This window comes from Lolium rigidum, chromosome 1 (assembly GCF_022539505.1).
Source record: "Lolium rigidum isolate FL_2022 chromosome 1, APGP_CSIRO_Lrig_0.1, whole genome shotgun sequence".
NCBI lineage: Eukaryota > Viridiplantae > Streptophyta > Magnoliopsida > Poales > Poaceae > Lolium > Lolium rigidum.
The window spans coordinates 60479015-60496621 of NC_061508.1; the positions used below are offsets into that span (position 1 = coordinate 60479015).

The window sequence follows — 17607 nt, forward strand, 5'->3', positions numbered from 1 at the left end:
AAACGCGCAGCGCTTCCGGAGGTCGAAGGAGGAGCCGTGGGAGTTCGTCAACGACGCGAACCTCGAGCACGCCCTCGAGATCTCGCGCCATCGAGCGGCCACGGAGGAGGCGGGACGCCTCCTCATGGAGGCGGAGCGACAGAAGCTCATCGCAACTACGAGACGTTCGCCCGCGAGCAAGCGAGGCGCGCCGAGAACGAGGCTTCTCGCCAAAGGCTGGCAGCGCGGGCACAGCGCCGCCGGCAAGCTCATGCGATGCCAGCCGCCATGCTCCACCGCCAGATGCGCGAAGCAAGGGGCCGAGATGCGGGCACGGACGCAGGCGGCAAATGCGAAGAACGACGACGAGGCAGGCCCCTTGCGCGCCCCAACCGATGGCCGGTAGATTAGGATTAAGTTTAAGTTTTATTTAAATTTAAATTCGAGTAAAATTTGTATAAATTTCGTATGAATGGGAGCAGCATCCTAAATAGAGAATGCTCTGCTGACGCCTCCATACGGTAGTGCCAGCGCCTCTGCCGACGTCTATTTGAGAGTCGCCGGTGGAGATGCTCTGATGTGATTCCCTCCATGTGGTAGAGAGCGAGTTCATCACTGGCGTGCTTCATCTTCCCTCTTTCATCTGGAAGTAAAAGGTGCGTCTCAGACGGTACATCCAAAAAAAATCATACTCTGTCCCGGCTTAAGATACTCCCAAGTTGAGCTACACTGCATATGCTCACTCGCCACTAGTCACTACTCATCAGCGGCGCCATGGAGGAAACCCCAGTGATTCCTCGCGTCCGGCTCGGCACCCAAGGACTGCAGGTGAGTCGATCGATCGATCGATCATCTTCCCTTCTCTCTTTCAGTCTCGCTCCCGCGCGGCACCCAATGTGTGAATCGAAATATCGAATGATCCAACAACGAGACGATGCTAGGTGTCCAAGCTGGGGTTAGGGTGCATGGGTCTGACGGGCTCCTACAACTCCCCGCTCGACGACGACGCCGGCGTGGCCGTCATCGCGCACGCCTTCCGCCGCGGCGTCACCTTCTTCGACACCTCCGACTTCTACGGCCCCCACACCAACGAGACACTCCTGGGCAAGGCGCTGAAGCAGCTGCCGCGGGAGCAGGTGCAGGTGGCCACCAAGTTCGGGATCCAGCTACACGAGTACGGCGCCGGCGCTGGCGCCATCTGCGGCAGGCCGGAGTACGTGCGCGCCTGCTGCGAGGCCAGCCTACGCCGCCTCGGCATTGACCACATCGACCTCTACTACCAGCACCGGATAGACACCACCGTCCCCATCGAGGACACGGTCTGTCGCCTATTCTTTGTCTTGTTCATTGCGTAAACGATTACTTGAATGGTGCGGTTGCTCACTGCAACTCTCGTGCTGAAGATGGGTGAGCTTAAGAAGCTAGTGGAGGAGGGGAAGGTCAAGTACATTGGGCTATCCGAGGCGAGCCCCGACACCATCAGGCGTGCTCACACGGTGCACCCGATCTCCGCGGTGCAGATGGAGTGGTCCCTCTGGGCTCGAGACATCGAGCCCGAGATTGTGCCGCTCTGCAGGTAAATTCGGCGTTGCAAATTCTACTTGTGAGCTTCCATTTTCTTCTTGATAATAAGTGCTTTATTACTCATAGAAAGCAATTACATCCGATCTCTGTATAGCTAAGATGCACACAGTCGTTTAAAGAGTCTTAATATTCTGGCGAGCTAAAAAAGGCGAATTACATAGAAAATGTAAAACGCCTAAGGTGAAGGCGGAGATCCAATCCGTAGATTATGCTGCCACTAATGTAGGGAAAAGGTATCCATCGTCGTGTCCTCCAACTGTGTACAGACCTCCGTAAACAGGTCGCGGTTCTCCACCTTCTGCAGCGCAGACCATGAACGGAGAGTAGCGGTACATCTGTAGATAACTTGCAAGAGAGAACAATTATTATCATTAAAAAATTTGTCATTTCTACACAGTTTATAGCGATCATATAATGGCAAGCGTCCCCACCCTAATAAACGTTCTAAATCTGTGATCGATCCCGTGGAGCCAACTACCGAAGATGTTGGTCACACTAGTTGGCGCATACAGATCAAAAACTACTTGGATGCATGACCATATAGATCTGGCAAAACGACATTGGAAGAACAAGTGTTTAATCGTCTCATCGTGTTGACAAAAAACACACCGCGTACTCCCATGCCAGTTCCATTTCACAAGATTATCTTTGGTTAGGATTACTCCTCGACGCAAATACCAACCAATATTTTTTTAATTTTGACCGGTATCTTCATCTTTCAAATCTTCTTGTTTTTATCGACTGGTATTATCGGTTGGATAATGACATTGTACAATGAACTTATGGAGAATTTTCCATTAGATTGTAAGTTCCAACGAAATTCATCTTGCCCTTCGGACAACTGGATGGATTCCAAACGCAATAGTAAGACGTTCCATGCAAGAAGTCTCGGACCGCTTAAATCTCGTCTAAACATCACAGTCGGAGGTGAGGTTGTCATTACTAATGCAATGGTATCACTTTTGCGATGAACAATGCTGTATGACGCTGGATATTTTTCCGAGAGAGGCATATTCCCTAGCCATGTATCCTCCAAAATCGTATCTGTGATCCATCCTTAATAATGAAAGTATCATATCTGAAGAAAAAAAAATTCGTTGCCATTAGGCTAGCCCAAAAATGCGAATCCCCCCGGTTTCCAAAGCATCTGGGATAGCGCTTTGTCGCCGATGTACTTTCTTCTAACCATGGTCTGCCATACACCATCTTCGGTAAGTAGCTTAAAAAGCCACTTACCTAATAAGGCTGAGTTCTTGACTTCAAGATCATGAACTCCTAGCCCACCCATATCTTTAGGTCCGTATACGACAAACCGCTTGACCAGGCGATATTTCTTTTTTTCACTACCTCCTTGCCAAAAAAATCTCGATCTATAATAATCGAGCTTGTGTAATACACCTTTTGGTAATATGAAGAAAAATATCATATACAACACCATATTGGTGAGTATTGAATTAATGAGAACCAATCTTCCTCCAAGGGATATCATTTTACCTTTTCAACTACTAAGTCTCTTCTGAAGTCTTTTCTTGACTAGTTTCCACTCAGCCATCGTTAATCTTCGATAATGAATCGGGATATCCAGATAGTTGATAGGAAACTGGCCTTGCTCACAACCAAACAGTTCCGAATATTCGGCGACTGATTCTGAGCGTCGCCAAAACAGAACAATTCACTTTTATGGAAGTTTATTTTGATACCCGGTAAATGCTCAAAAGCAGCCAAAATCAGCTTTAGATTTCGAGCTTTATCGAGATCGTGTTCCATAAATAAAATTGTATCAGTATTGAAGGATTGATAAACCCCCATCTACAAGATGTGGGATCACTCCTTCAATTTGACCATCAGATTTGGCTTGTTCGATCAATATAGCGAGCATATCCGCCACAATGTTGAATGAAAGTGGTGATAGAGGATCGCCTTGGCGTAAACCTTTTTGTGTCTGGAAGAAGCGTCCCGTATCATCGTTGACACAAATCACAACACTTTCTCCATACACAAAATTATCGATCAACGCTATCCACTCTGGTGAAAAACTTTTCATCGTGAGTGTCTAATGGAGAAAAGACCAGTTCACTTTATCATAAGGTTTCTCAAAATCAAGTTTTAAGATTACCACATTCATCTTTTTGGTATGCAGTTCATGAACCACCTCATGTAGAACCACAACCCCATCTAGGATATTGCATCCTTGCATGAAAGCGGTTTGCGACGGGCTTACTACATGATCAGCCACTGTATTCAATCTAATGGTGGCCACTTTCGTGAATATCTTGAAACTTACATTTAAGAGGCAAATGAGTCTATATTGTTGGATCCTTTCTGCCTCTTTAACTTTGGGTAACAAGATAACCTCACCAAAATTTAGATGGAATAATTCTAGCTGTCCAGCGTGTAAAACACTGAACATTTGTGGAAGGTCATCTTTGATAGTATCCCAAAAAGTCTGATAAAATTCAGCAAGGAAACCATCTGGATCCGGGGCTTTGTTATGTTCCATTTGGAAAATAGCCTTATTAACTTCCTCCTCCGAGTAACGAGCCATTAAAATCGCATTCTCTTCCTGAGACACTTGGGGTATATCTGCTATTTAGGACTCATCCAGAGAGAAGGAACTCATCTGGCGGACCAAATAGACCCTTATAGTAGCAATTAGTAATATAGGATTTGAGTTGCTCATGGCCTTCAATCAGACCCTCATCTTGTACTAGAGATTGTATACGTTTTTTCCAGTGACGACCATCGGCAATCCCATGAAAAATATCTCGTATTTGAATCTCCTTCCAGAATGAATTGGGGTTTTGACGTTGGTACCAAACTCTTCTTCCCGAAGGACATCTAATTGAGTATTAGATTGATTTTTCAAATCCAATTCGATGCTCATTAGCGGCCTCACTTCAGCAAGCTCTTCAATCTCATCTATGATAGATGATAAACGAAGCTTCTCCTTTTTAAGAATACCAGCTATATGACTCGCTCATCCAGAAAGGTGTTTGCGAACAGCTCACATCTTTTTATTCCACCTTATAACCGGATTGTTGGTATACAGTGGTCTTTCCCACATATTTTTAAGCATCTCGTGAAAATCTTCCCGCTGTAACCATCCTAGTTCAAACTTAAATGGTTTCTTAGACATCGGTCTTGTTAATCCGGTAGTTAAAAGTATGGGAGCATGGTCCGACGGTTTTTCAATACGTTCTAGAGCGCGGACTGACACCATCAGACTAACAGTTTTCCACTTGTGAGCTTCCACAAATGACTGATAGTCTTGAATGATTTCATTGATTGTGTAAATAAACTGATTCTTCTACTCTATGGACTCCAGAGAATTGGGGATTGGAATTGTTCCTTACAGCCCAATTGGCCGCGGGTTTTTCGGTGGAAGAGGAGTCACGGAACAAGTGTCCTCTGAATCTAATCTGGTACCGATACAGCCAGTTGCTTGATATGCAGCAGTCAGTTCTTTTCAGTTACTTAGGCTTGAACCCATTATTTTTTCCCTTTGCAGAAAGGGCATCCACGGTTTTCAGCAGAAAACCTGCAGAAGAACAAGCATCTGTACTTGAAAATGGAAGAACTAGCTAAGAAACACCAGTGCAGCACTACTCAGCTAGCTTTAGCATGGGTTCTGCATCGAGGGGATGATGTGGTTCCCATACCAGGTTAATGTTATGAATCTTTCTCATGTCATTGACAGCACAGAGTGTTAAACATGTAGGGTGATATTATTGAGCTCTCAACTGTCATAGTAGGTAAAAGCCTGAAGATCGTATTGCTTGCATATGCTTTCTGATAGAAGCGAAATTTGCAGTTTAAGAAATCTTAATGAAGTGTAGGTGACACAAAGAGACATATCGACTGCAATCCAAGCTTTCTTTGCAGAGAAACATGGTAGATGAACAACCATGGTGGTATTTTGCTATACAGTAATATGTGTACCATGGTGTTAATTTGAACTGACATTAAACTGAGCTGCAAAATTCTTTGATGCCTCCGAACATGGGTTCATCTACAAAGATTTGCTCCATATTTTCACTTCCAAGTTCCAATCCCCAATTCTCAGTAGCCAATTCCATATTTCCAGTAGACTGGCATTTGATAACTGACAGATTTGCTCTGCAATTTCTCAGGGACAACCAAGATCAAGAATCTGGAATCCAACATTGACTCCTTAAAGGTAGAGCCCACAGAAGATGACCTGAAAGAAATTGACAATCAGATACGTGAAGAAGATGTGGCCGGTGGAAGGAGTTATACTTCCTTTGCCCATGCCAACTGGAACTATGCAGACACACCAAAGAAGTAATACTACAAAAGACATGACAGACAGTGATATGTGAGAACAAAATGGTGCATCCTGTACCATGAACATTCCACGCTAAATAATGTAGTGCAAATAAGAAAAGTACACTGTCTCCGGGAACCATGTAAATTTATGTCTGCTCATATGCTCATATAACAGAAGACTGGGGCTGTAAGGCACACTTTAGCTCGCATGTTCATCTTGAGTGAAAACCTTCGAAATATTTGAGAAAGTTTGGATGGTACAAATATGAAATATGTAAGAAAGATTGAACAGATAGAATAGCAGCGCCTGAATATAGGGGTAGATTGCTTAAACTTTTTACCCTGACATTGCAGCACATATCTCAAACAAGCATCCAGTAGTAGACACATGGAGCCGCATGCATGGTTCTGACGGACATTTGTCATTGTAAAATGTGCGCAGCATGTAAACTATGAAATCACAAAATTTTACCATGTTTACTCTCATGAACATGAGCCTCATGCACATCTGATACCCTCGGCTCCACATACTTTTGGTTCTCTTCCATAAGTAGAGGAGCTGCAGTAGCTTTCACAGACACATGATAGCGTCCAGTCCAAAGACATATGATCCAAATTTCATTTAACACACTTTATTATTTGATACATCAAAGAGCCATCAGCACTGGATAAGCACTCCTGCATTACGGTTTGCAGTCCTGCACTGGATAAGCAGCAACTCTGGCAAGAATAGGTAAGTTTGCAATGAAATGACTAAATCTATGTTGATTATAGCAAATGCTAACCAGGTTGGTTAAGAGCGAATGGGGAGCTCTAAGCCTCTAACAACCCAACAGATACCTACCACTGACTCCATGTGAATGTCTTTGAATTCCAGACAATCAATACTCCAGAGGAAGAGCAGGAGCATGGTACACCAGTGGCTTTTGTATCAACTCCAAATAATTCATTTCATTCTTGCCTCTTTAATCTCCTACTTATTGATTCTGACTAGCTCTATTCTTCCCAACTGCAAGAATAATTCAGCACCATTCAATATCAGTTCAAATAATCATCAAATGTCCAAACATTATCTGAATTTCCATAGATAATTTCAGTATAAAGTAAGTAATTCAGTACAAACTTCACATGCATAGCTTCTTGATTGAAAATTCATGCTCATATTGTTTCCATACCAAGGAATTTCAAATACAGGATAAACTTCATACTTTATCCATAGAGTATATGGGCTAATCAATTCTATTTCACAAGGCAAATGGAACTATCACTATGTTAGGCCGATATAGAATAGAATATCTGAATTGCCTTTACAGGAGCAGAATGCTCCTGGTTGAACGCATTATATCTACTCATTTTTGAATGTCTCCCATTCTTTGTTTGCAGCCTGCTCTTGCAGGGATTACCCATCCACGAAGTGTTGCATAGAGTTTATGTACATGTCAGCATGCATAACACACAGGTATTGAGAAAATGCCAAACTAAGAGAGAGGAAATACAAGCAGACAATATTACAGGTTCATGACACGATCTGCAATTCATGCTTGGATGAAAGGAACAAGCAACAAAAGTAAATACTGAAAGCGGTTGGAATAGAAATAGGAAAACTAAGGCAAGAAGAGAGGTTTCCTTGGCAAACTTGAATCTTAAGACATTCTATAGTAATAATATCAAACTGCAACAGTTAGTCCGTAATTTCATTTTGCTTAGTGAAATTTCGTATCTGCTGCTTGTACAATTGAGTAAAAAAATGTCATGCCAATAAGTTTTGCATTTGTGAAAAAACATTATGTATTTTTCAAATTGTGCAACCACGTTAGTGCATTTCAAAATGAAGAAAGGGAGTGATAACCTCAAGTTAATTTGACTCAATTTATAATACTATGGTCTTGTGACCACAAATATTAGAGTGTTCAGGAGCATCTTAATCTGCAGATTCAAAACTCTTTTCTAACAAATAATTGCATCCTCGAAGGTTCCAGATGAAGTCAGTGGTATATATTAGTATAAATAAGAAGCCATGAGTATAATCTATCATGGTACTGCAAGCTGGTTTGGAGAAACTAAAAAGCAATGTAAAATAAATTGCTCTACAAATACAAAATTTTCTCTCAGCTCCCAGGAAGGAAAAAATATCATGAGCCAAATCCCACACAGACCTGGAAGTTCTCGCTAATACCATACTAGTACGAACTATCATCAGCGTACACCTTATAGGTGCAATATCTGATAAACTTTCGGTGACCATACACCTGGATGGATTAACCACACAGCAAAGTTCAAGCTCATGGGGTTGGCTTCAGTTGCAAGATTCTTCTCAGATGGAAAGTGAATCACATGAATTCGCACTAATAAGCTGGGTTATATGAATGTATCTGCTGACAAGCTTGTGAAGTGCTAACCATGTGAAGTCAGTGGCTCATTATCAGTATCTATCCATGTATTAGACCACAAAAGCCGGTCACCTTTTTGGCCTATATTAACCCTGCAATGGTACAGTATGCCAGTATTTCACCAGTAATCCCTGCAAGAGCAGTGCCCATCTTCAAAGCGATGGAATCTTGCTCTATCCCGAATGACAATCACCCGGCCATAAGCTTTAGAGATGAGCTTTGCCACTACATGACAGTCCCCACATATTCGGAGATTTTTTATCACCCGCAGGGTCTCCCCAGGTGGCGTAGCAATCAAGCCAAATGCAATGGCCAGCTTTTCGCTATGATAGCACAATGCGTTCTGCTTCTCTTCCTCCCCAATGTCATGAAGCACATTGTCTGTCTCTGGCTCATATCCCAACTCACCTATTCTTGACACAATTCCCTCTAGTGCTTTGTATATCTCCCGCCACCTAGGGTGATCTATGTCACCATTAATAAACTTATGCATTACACCACTTATCTCAGTGTAACTGAAGCCAGGTACTTTCTGCACATCATTGCTTCGCATTGTATCACGAACTCGATCAACATCTGCCCACCGCGCCTTGGACGCATAAACATTAGAGAGGAGCACATAGTCACCGTCAACATTTGAACCAAGCTCAGCAAGCTTTGTGGCAGCTACCTCCGCGAGCTCAACATCACCATGCTTCTTGGACGCACCCAGCAATGTCTGCCAGAGGACGATGTCTGCTGGAAACGGCATAGACTTGATGGTATCATACGCCTCAGCCAGGCGGCCTGCACGGCCAAGAAGGTCCACAACAGCGCCATAGTGCTTCACATTAGGAGGAACCCTCATGGCATGAAAAACCCTGAGGCCATCGTCCACAAGCCCAGCATGGTTACACCCACCCAACACGGCTATGTATGTCACTTCGTCCGGCTCGATAGATGTCGGCATTTCATCAAACAACCTCAGTGCATCGGCCCCATGGCCATGCATGGAAACTGCTTGTATTGCGGTGTTGTACGACACAAGCGTCCGGTCTTCTCGTCTGATGGAGTGGAACACTTCTAGCGCCGGGCCCAGCGAACAGCACTTGGAGTACATGTCAATAAGCGCGTTGCAAACCCGAACGTTGCCGCTGACACCAATTTTTCGGGCAAACTCGTGCACATACAGCCCGTCCTGTAATGAGCCAATCTGTGCACACGCAGAAAGCGCCGCGACGATGGTCAACTCATTGGGTGCCTCCCTTGGCGGCAGCTCGTGGAAGCTCCCTGTCAGTCTGTGGAACAGCGCCAGCGCGAGGGTCGGTTCAGTCCCCTGAGCCAGCCCAGCAAGCAACGAGTTCCATGAGGCCACGTCCCGCACAATCATTTCATCGAACACCTTCCGCGCGGACGCGAGGTCGCCACACTTGGCATAGGAGTCGACCAGCGTGGTCATGAGCCGGACGTCGGGTGTGCATCCGAGGCGCACGACGAGCGCGTGGAGCTGGAGGGTGGCGGGGCCGTCGGAGCATCGGGCGGAGGCCTTGAGCGCGAAGGAGAGGGAGAGCGCGTCGAGGCGGGGAGGCGGCGGGGACGGCGAGGGGAGGAGGCGCCCGGCGAGGAGGAGGAGGGAGCGCGCCGGGTGGGGAGAGGCGGCGAGGCCTCGGAGGGCGGCATTGAAGTCGTTGGTGGCGGGAGACGGGAGGGAGCGGAGGAGGAGGAGGGCGTGCGGTAGCGCCTCCGGGTGCGCGGAGAGCGCCAGGCGGTCGAGGAAGCGCGCGCGGAGGAAGGTGTCGGAGTGGAGGCGGCCGGAGGTGAGGAGGCGCGCGTGGAACTGCTTGTATTGTGAGAGCGTGGTCAGGCGCGGGAGGAAGGATTCCAGGTGCTGCGCCGCCGCCGCCGCCGCCGTTGCCGCCGGCGGGGGTGGCATTTGTGGCTGGACCGGTTCGGCGGCAATGATTCGGCTGCTTTCGCTGGACCTGCTTGAAATTTTGGACTGGATTTTCTGTTTTCTGCTTTCTTAGGCTTGCGTCGAGGACTACCACTCTTCATAGTTCATACACTTTCCTCGCTTTTTTTTTTAGAATGAAACCCTTAGAAGTTGTTTGGAAGCCAGGCTTTCATTTTATTTGTAGCATTTTGTTCATTTATATTGTAATTCCAGAAATGGACACTTGTTTGGTTGCCACAGAAATTGTAAATGACAGTAGAATTCAGTATTGAATTTGTAAATGGCTTCCATGAAGAAACGTGAATGACAGGTTTCTGGAATTGTGATTACACATGGCATCATTTTGCTGGATTTCCTAAATAAAATGATGGCCCAATTCTGTGGCAACCAAACAGCCCACCTATGGAATTTCAAAATAAATTCTAGGATTTCAGGCTCAAATGATGGATACCAAACGACCTCTTAGGGCTTTCGGTACTGGGCCTTAGGCAGCAGTCGGGCTGCCTCGGTCGTTGGTCCTGTCTCTGCCATATTTTCTATAGGCACCTTCCTGCGGATTTTTTTTTCTCTGTGGTCAGTTTTTTTTAAGCAAACCCTACTGGCGGTTATTTACTAATTAATTGAGAAAAGAGCTACTACATCACTTATTGCAAATGGCAAAACAAAATTTGGGGGACAGGTTTCATTCCAAGCCTCCCTTAGACAATGTTTAGAAAGAAATATCATTTATTGTGCTAGCCTTCTAGAAACATTCCACCAAACCTGCTGTATATGGATTCCACACCTCGATCACTCCATCTACACGTGTGAATCAATTCGAGCGAATCAGACTCAATTGATACTCGATTGCATCCAATGATCTCTAAGAGCAAGTACAATAAGGTTGACTCAGCAGGCTATAAGAATTAAAATAGTGTTGTTTTGTTTAGGTGGATGAGAGAGAAGTGGAGAGAGAAGAGAGATGGGCTCTCATGTAAGAGCCAGCTCTTGCACATGCTTCTAAGCATTTTGTGAATATGTGTGGTGGGCATTTTACACATAAAGTTATCAATCCTTAAAGTCAACTATTGTACAAGTTAGCTGTAAGCTGACTATAGCTGGCCTTATAGCTAGTACCCGGCTGCACTATTGGAATTGCTCTAAGTACTCCAGTCCCTTGGGCAAAGCCCTTTGTAGTATACCCGCAAAAAAAAAGCCCTTTGTAGTCGCCGCATAAAAAACATTCAGCAATAGACAATAGGATCCTCACATCACCTTGACCTTGTGATCACGCAAGATGACCCTTGCGGCACCTATACCACCACTTTGAAATGAAGCATCAATATTAAGTTTAAATGTTCCTGCCAAAGGCTTAACCCAAGATACTTCCTTCTCTTTTGCATTCGGTCGAGCTGCACCGAAATTAGTAGTCAGTGAATTGATTGCATGCGCTTATTTGGAGGTTTTTGCAAAATATGCTCCTTTCACGAACTCACGTAGTTGCCTCCAAATATACAAGCATCCAACCGCAATAGTTTCTTGAAACCCTAAGTTTTCGAGAACAGACGATTTCTTGCAGCACCGGAAGGACTTCATCTTGAACTTGAGTTTGACAAGAGTACGACTAATTCATCCACGAGATCTAATCTCGTTACCACTTTGGATCTTCAAGGGTAAAGTTTTCATCTATCTCGTTGCTTTAATCTAGTACATTAGATCTTGGCTTTTTCCTAGATTGGATCTAGGTTTTGTTCGTTCTTGCGGTAGAATGTTTTTGTTTTCTATGCTACGAACTCATCTTCCCTCGGGCATGATGACGGTGGTCCTTAAAACTCCTCCTTCTTCCCCAACATGCATGTTGAATCTTGTACCTCTGGTTGTAAGGAACCTCTAACCCTTGATGTTGTAGCTCCCCTGATCTGTCTACTTCCTCCAAATCCTGAGTGGTGTTGCCTGACATGTTTTAGATGTAGACTCCCAATATTATCCATGCACGATCTAGCTATTTATGTATGCAAATCTTCAATAATTTCGCAAGATTCTCTGTCAAAGTCCATCCTCAATAGGATGGTTGAGCTCGACAAGAGTGGGGTAAGCTATAACAACATATTTAGAGAAATCAAAATGCAGAAGGTTGTCAATAACGTGCTTGACTTCTCTGGGATCATTGTGACAAGTCTTAAGTTGTACGACCACCTCAGGAAGTGGCGAATGAGGTGGAACCCGATATAGAGGATTAGAGAGCAAGGTGGCATCAGGTTATACAATGACAATACATGCTTTCAGATCGATGATGAGAAGCATGAGGCAGCATCTCATTCTAAGATGACATGGCATTGTTTTTTATTTCACTAGTTCATAACCTACATTATTTTCCGAGAAACACAGTACAAACGTAGACGCTCACATAAACGCGCATACATTCACCCTTATGAATGCACACACGCACATCCTACCCTATGAGAATCTCCAGAAGATTGAGCCGGCGGATTGGATCTTGAAATTGACGAAGTCACCACATGCGCCTTGTTGTCGACGGGAACGTCACCTCCCACTGAATGAATATTCCGCCTTTATGAGACACACAGATATCAAACATGGGGTTTGAACTCTGCTGGGGGTACAACCACCCTCCTAACCATTCAACCTCAGGTTGGTTCTCTCATAACCTACATATTGATCTGCACTAACACACTTGCTTCTCAATCTTAGGCATGTCCTAAGCATGTTGACTTGGTGAACAAGCCCATAGTGAACTATGCTATGATGAAGACGATCTTCACGCTCAAATATGTTAATTAGGGTTAACTCTTCGATCCACGCTTGCCAATCAAGGCAATAGACTACCTTGGTGACAACACGGCCCAAGGAGGCGATTACGCTAAGATGACATCAGATGGGAGGAGGGCCTAGCTTAAGACGTGGCTACACGGACAATTTGATTAGTGTTGATTCTTTGTTACTCATCTTCTGTCGATGGTGGTCATGATCTCGTGATGAGATCATTCATATTTTGAGAGGTGGCATGCTATCCTTTCATTAGTTAGGACTTGAGTAAAACTGATCTTTGGTGTGTAATATAGTGGGAGATGGTATGTACTAACCCCTTCGATGCTGAACTTGTGATGCATCGCGAGCTATAATTACATTATTTGTGGTGTATCAGCCATTAGGGTAACATTTAAACGTGCTATGTTCACTCGCTAAAATGTTTGTGGAAAAACCATTTTGTGTGGCCTACGAAAAAACACAAAAACATGTTACGTAAAAAGCTATTTTGAATCACCGAAACTTATCTTTTATACATAATAAATATCTTTTCCCCACGAAACGTAGTGTGTGAACGTAGAATTTGAAGACCCAAAATTTTCTTTTGGAATTCTTAGACATCTTGAAATATAATTTTTAGAAAGCGGGTGCATTTATACTTATGAGCCAAAGAGGATTTCCCTTCTTACTGGTCCAATATAAAAGGTTGCTACAATAATCTCGTGTCTGCAACTAAACATGAGTGATGTGCATCAGCTGCTGAGCCATAATAACTTGTGCAACATTCCAAAAAAGAGAGCAGGTAGTTACCTACTCCATATAACCAGTGACATGGTAAGCTACCAATCGAAGTGAAAAAAATGACATAAGCATCATTTCGGAGAGGCATCTTCCACGGCCTACCAGCAGCCGCAAAGTCGCTGCAATCTAAGAGCATCTCCAACTGTCTCCTCGGAAAGGCTCTAGAACGTTTTTTTCATTCGGATGGATGAAAACGGTCTAGTCATGTTCCTGGATCCTCGTTTTCGTCCGGATTTGGGTTTTCATCCATCTGGGGAGCCCAGGTCATCCCTGCCCCCCCCCCTCCCGGGGAGCGGTCGGGGAGTCCGGAGGAAACGAAAGCGCGGGAAACAACGAGAAAACTTCCGCGCGCGGCTGGTGGCCCCGACTTGTCGGCGAGAAAGGCCGATCGTCGTCCTCATCGCATCGTCTTCCGCGCGCTGTAAAAGTCTGTCGCCGGTCAGTCTTCGCCGAACGCGTAGCTTCCACGCGGCCGTCGGCTCCACCATGCCTTCTCCCTGTTCTCACCACCTCTCTCCCCAATCTCATGAGCGAACAATGACGAACTTCGGCGACGGCGAACAACGGCTTCGGCTGTCGCTCTCTCCACCAATGGGAGGGGAGACTCCTGCACGCGGCGGGCTACCCCGCTCCGCCGGACTTCCGCGCGCCCGGAGGCTGGCGAATGAGCGCGGGCGGCGTCCCGATCCCGCCGCCGCCAATCGGTCGTGCCGCCCTGGAGGCGGAGATCGATGCGGTGCTCGTCACCCTCAGTGAAGAGTAGGGCGCGGAGGAACGCTTCTTCCCGGACAACTACGGCGTCTGGACGGAGTTCTTCCGGCAAAGGTACGAGCGAGAACTCGCCGCGTACGATGACCCTCCTCCTCCTCCCGCTAGAAACAATGCCGCCGGCTGCCGCCACTGGTGGAGCGGGCCTGGCCGCACCCTCAAGAACGTGCTCGCGCACATCAAGGATGGAAATTCCTCCGTTGTGGGGATGCCTCCGCCGGTGGCGCCTACCGTGTCGCGCCGGCACGATAGCTCCTGGACGTCGCAACGGATGGTGTCGTCCTCCTCGTCGTCTGGGTCGAGGTCGGTGATACATCGCAAACGTATCTATAATTTTTGATGTTCCATGCTTGTTTTACACCAATTACTATATGTTTTAAGGGATTAACCTATTAATAGTTGCAAAAGTGTACAAGTTCTTGGTTTCAACTTTGTTGTGCAGGAAATAGGCAAATATGGAAGGTAATAGCTCATTATGGTGAAATCTGGAATTTCCCGGAATCTGTCCCTGCTGAACACTTTTCAAAGATCGGTTCGAAACTCCATCAAAACGACGTCCAATGGAAAAGTCGTAATCTACAAAGTTGTAGAGAATTTCAGACCGAACAATTTGGACATCTTATTCGTCCAGAACGGAGAAAGGATGCATCCGTCAGAGCAGAATTACTGCAGAGGTTCGTGCAGTCTCGGAACTCCGAAAGTTGGTGACGTATTTGACACAAACTCTTTCCATACCTGGATATTTCGATCCAGGCACGAGTTGTGAGGCTCATGAAGGACAGAGGGGAGTCCTAGGAAGGTTCTAGAGGTGCCCAAGAGCCCTTGGATCAAAGGGGCATCCATCCCATGGCCTAGATTGCATCCCCAACACTATATATTGATGGGAAACCCTATTTTTGGAGCCCCCAAAGCATTGTCACGAAAATCCTCCTCATTGGCAGCAGCCAAGGAGGGGGAAACACTCATCTACACCAGCACCAACTCAAGGAAGAAGAAGGCTAAGGGGCGGCGCTCCCCCATGATGCCGGCGGCGGGGAAGGAGTCCCCCGCGCCGCCGCCGCCGCCCACGCCTCCGCCTCCCGTCGCTCCTCGCTGAGCCCTCCAACGTCTTCACCGCCATCTCCATCACCAACTCCACATTGTATTCAGTGGTCCATCCTCTCACAAACCTGTGTACCGCCCTATGTAACAATGGTGTTTGATGCTATAAGTTATAATCCTATGATCTATGTCATGTTGCCATAGTTTATTTGTTCTTTGATTGATTGGTTGTTTCTCTTTGGTTCATTAGAGTTGTATGTTGATATGTTACCGTCCTTGGTGCCCATTATATTTGTGCGCGCATGGATCAAGCACCATAGGGTTGGTAGTACTTGTATACTAGAAGGGGGAAGTTCTGCAGGAGTGACAGAAACCTAAGGACGCGAACCGATAGTTGCATGTATGGGAGTAAGAGGACCATTTACTTAAAGCTATGGTTGGGGAAACCTTAATGCTTGCTAGTATTTATGGATGTTTGCTAGCAAGCCAATCATATAGTAATTGTAATCCCGGAGGGAGAGCATGTATATTTAGCCTCTCCTACATAGGAAGCTGTATCGAAGACATTGAACCCAAGATCTTCACTAATTGATCTTGGACAAAGCCACCACTATTACCACCGCTTTTCCACACTCATGGTATTGTTAGTTTAGTTTGTTTTATTGCTGCAGCACTAACATTTATTCCGTGTATTTTATTGTTCTGCAAAGTTACCTCTCATACCCGTTATCGCTCTAGTTTTATTTCCTAGATATTGCAAACGCTTAGAGTGCGTAGAGTTGTATCAGTGGTTGATAGAACTTGAGAGAATGTTTATCCTACCTTTAGCTCCTCGTTGGGTTCGACACTCTTACTTATCGAAAAGGCTACACACGATCCCCTATACTTGTGGGACATCAAGACCTTTTTTGGCGCTGTTGCCGGGGATCCATAGCGTAGGTGAATATTTTCGTGTGCACTTGTTTGCTTTATCTCTAAGTAGTTTTACTTCCTGTACCTAGTTGTTCTCTATCTCTTGTATGGATAGGGAATGCGAATTACAAAAAAATTAGTTGTACTTCTTATATAAAAAATATAAAAAATGTTTTCAGAAAAGAAAAGTGATTGGAAAGATGAGTAATGGTGAAGTGGGGGTCGACCTTGAACACTTGTGTTCATGCCTGCGAAACCAAAACAATTCTTTCCATGGAAGATTTTCATTAAAAACTTGTAAATAGTGTATATAGTGTATATAGTGTACATATCCCGCTGTAAATAGAATGTATAGATAACCCCTAATTTGTTATGCAAGTTTGTCACTATGCTGCCTAGAAAACAGATTTCGTGTGCTCCACTGTAGAAAATTTTAAAAATCACCAGAACGTGATGTTGATCTGAAATTTCTTGAGTGCGTAGTAGTGCTTGCTATCTAACTTTCGTTAGTTCTGACTTTTCTGATTTGAGGTACGTAGACAGATCTAATAATTCAATCTTTACGGACTGATTCTGTTGAGACAGATTTCCTGTGCTGTGCTGCAAAAATTCGTGAAAAATCTCAGTATGGAATTTTGATCTGAAATTTTTTGTGCATAGATCTGAGGTTATGATCTGTCTTTCATTAATCATGAATTTTTCGATTTGAGCTATGTAACTATCTCATTGAGTGACATCTTTACAGAGTGTTCAGTTTTGACAGATTTCTATTCTCTTTGTTTGAATATTGTACTTAGGATTCAAAAGTTTCCTTCGTTTTCGATGTACGATTGAAATAATAAGAAAACTCAGTATTACAGTGGCTAAATATTTGATATATTTTATAGAAATTAGGGATACTTGAACACTTGTGGATTTTATTTAATGAGTACTAACCTACTAATGAGTTTTGTGAAGCTTTATGTGGATGCAGTTTTTAAGTTCCAATCAATATGGTGATATGAGATGAGCAAGAGGATGCAAGACCTCAAGCTTGGGGATGTGTAGATGGATCCCAAGAGAATATTCAAGAAGATCCAAATATCTAAGCTTTGGGATGCCCAAGGCATCCCCCTATTCATCAACCAACATGAGGTTGTCTCTTTCAAACTCAATATTACCCAT

The 17607-nt window shown here is 44.8% G+C and overlaps 2 protein-coding genes across 2 annotated transcripts; one reads left to right on the forward strand and one right to left on the reverse strand.

The window, feature by feature from the left end:
- Positions 1-753: 753 nt before the first annotated feature.
- Positions 754-6116, forward strand: LOC124673960 (probable aldo-keto reductase 1). Its single transcript, XM_047210005.1, has 6 exons — positions 754-807; positions 921-1298; positions 1383-1555; positions 4889-4985; positions 5072-5225; positions 5694-6116. The coding sequence occupies exons 1-6, from the start codon at positions 754-756 to the stop codon at positions 5867-5869; spliced, it is 1032 nt and encodes a 343-aa protein (XP_047065961.1). The 3' UTR covers positions 5870-6116.
- A 1768-nt stretch (positions 6117-7884) lies between these two features.
- Positions 7885-10152, reverse strand: LOC124673970 (pentatricopeptide repeat-containing protein OGR1, mitochondrial-like). The gene has a single exon (XM_047210015.1). It carries the CDS (start codon positions 10150-10152, stop codon positions 8359-8361), a length of 1794 nt encoding a protein of 597 aa, XP_047065971.1. The 3' UTR covers positions 7885-8358.
- Positions 10153-17607: the final 7455 nt, after the last annotated feature.

Excerpts from the sequence above, each read along its gene's own strand:
- LOC124673960 (XM_047210005.1), top strand. The coding sequence starts at position 754 with ATGGAGGAAACCCCAGTGATTCCTCGCGTCCGGCTCGGCACCCAAGGA. Across the intron at positions 4,986-5,071 it reads TGTCCTCTGAATCTAATCTG|AAAGGGCATCCACGGTTTTC; the intron begins GTACCGATACAG and ends TTCCCTTTGCAG. Across the intron at positions 5,226-5,693 it reads TGATGTGGTTCCCATACCAG|GGACAACCAAGATCAAGAAT; the intron begins GTTAATGTTATG and ends GCAATTTCTCAG.
- LOC124673970 (XM_047210015.1), bottom strand. The coding sequence starts at position 10,152 with ATGCCACCCCCGCCGGCGGCAACGGCGGCGGCGGCGGCGGCGCAGCAC.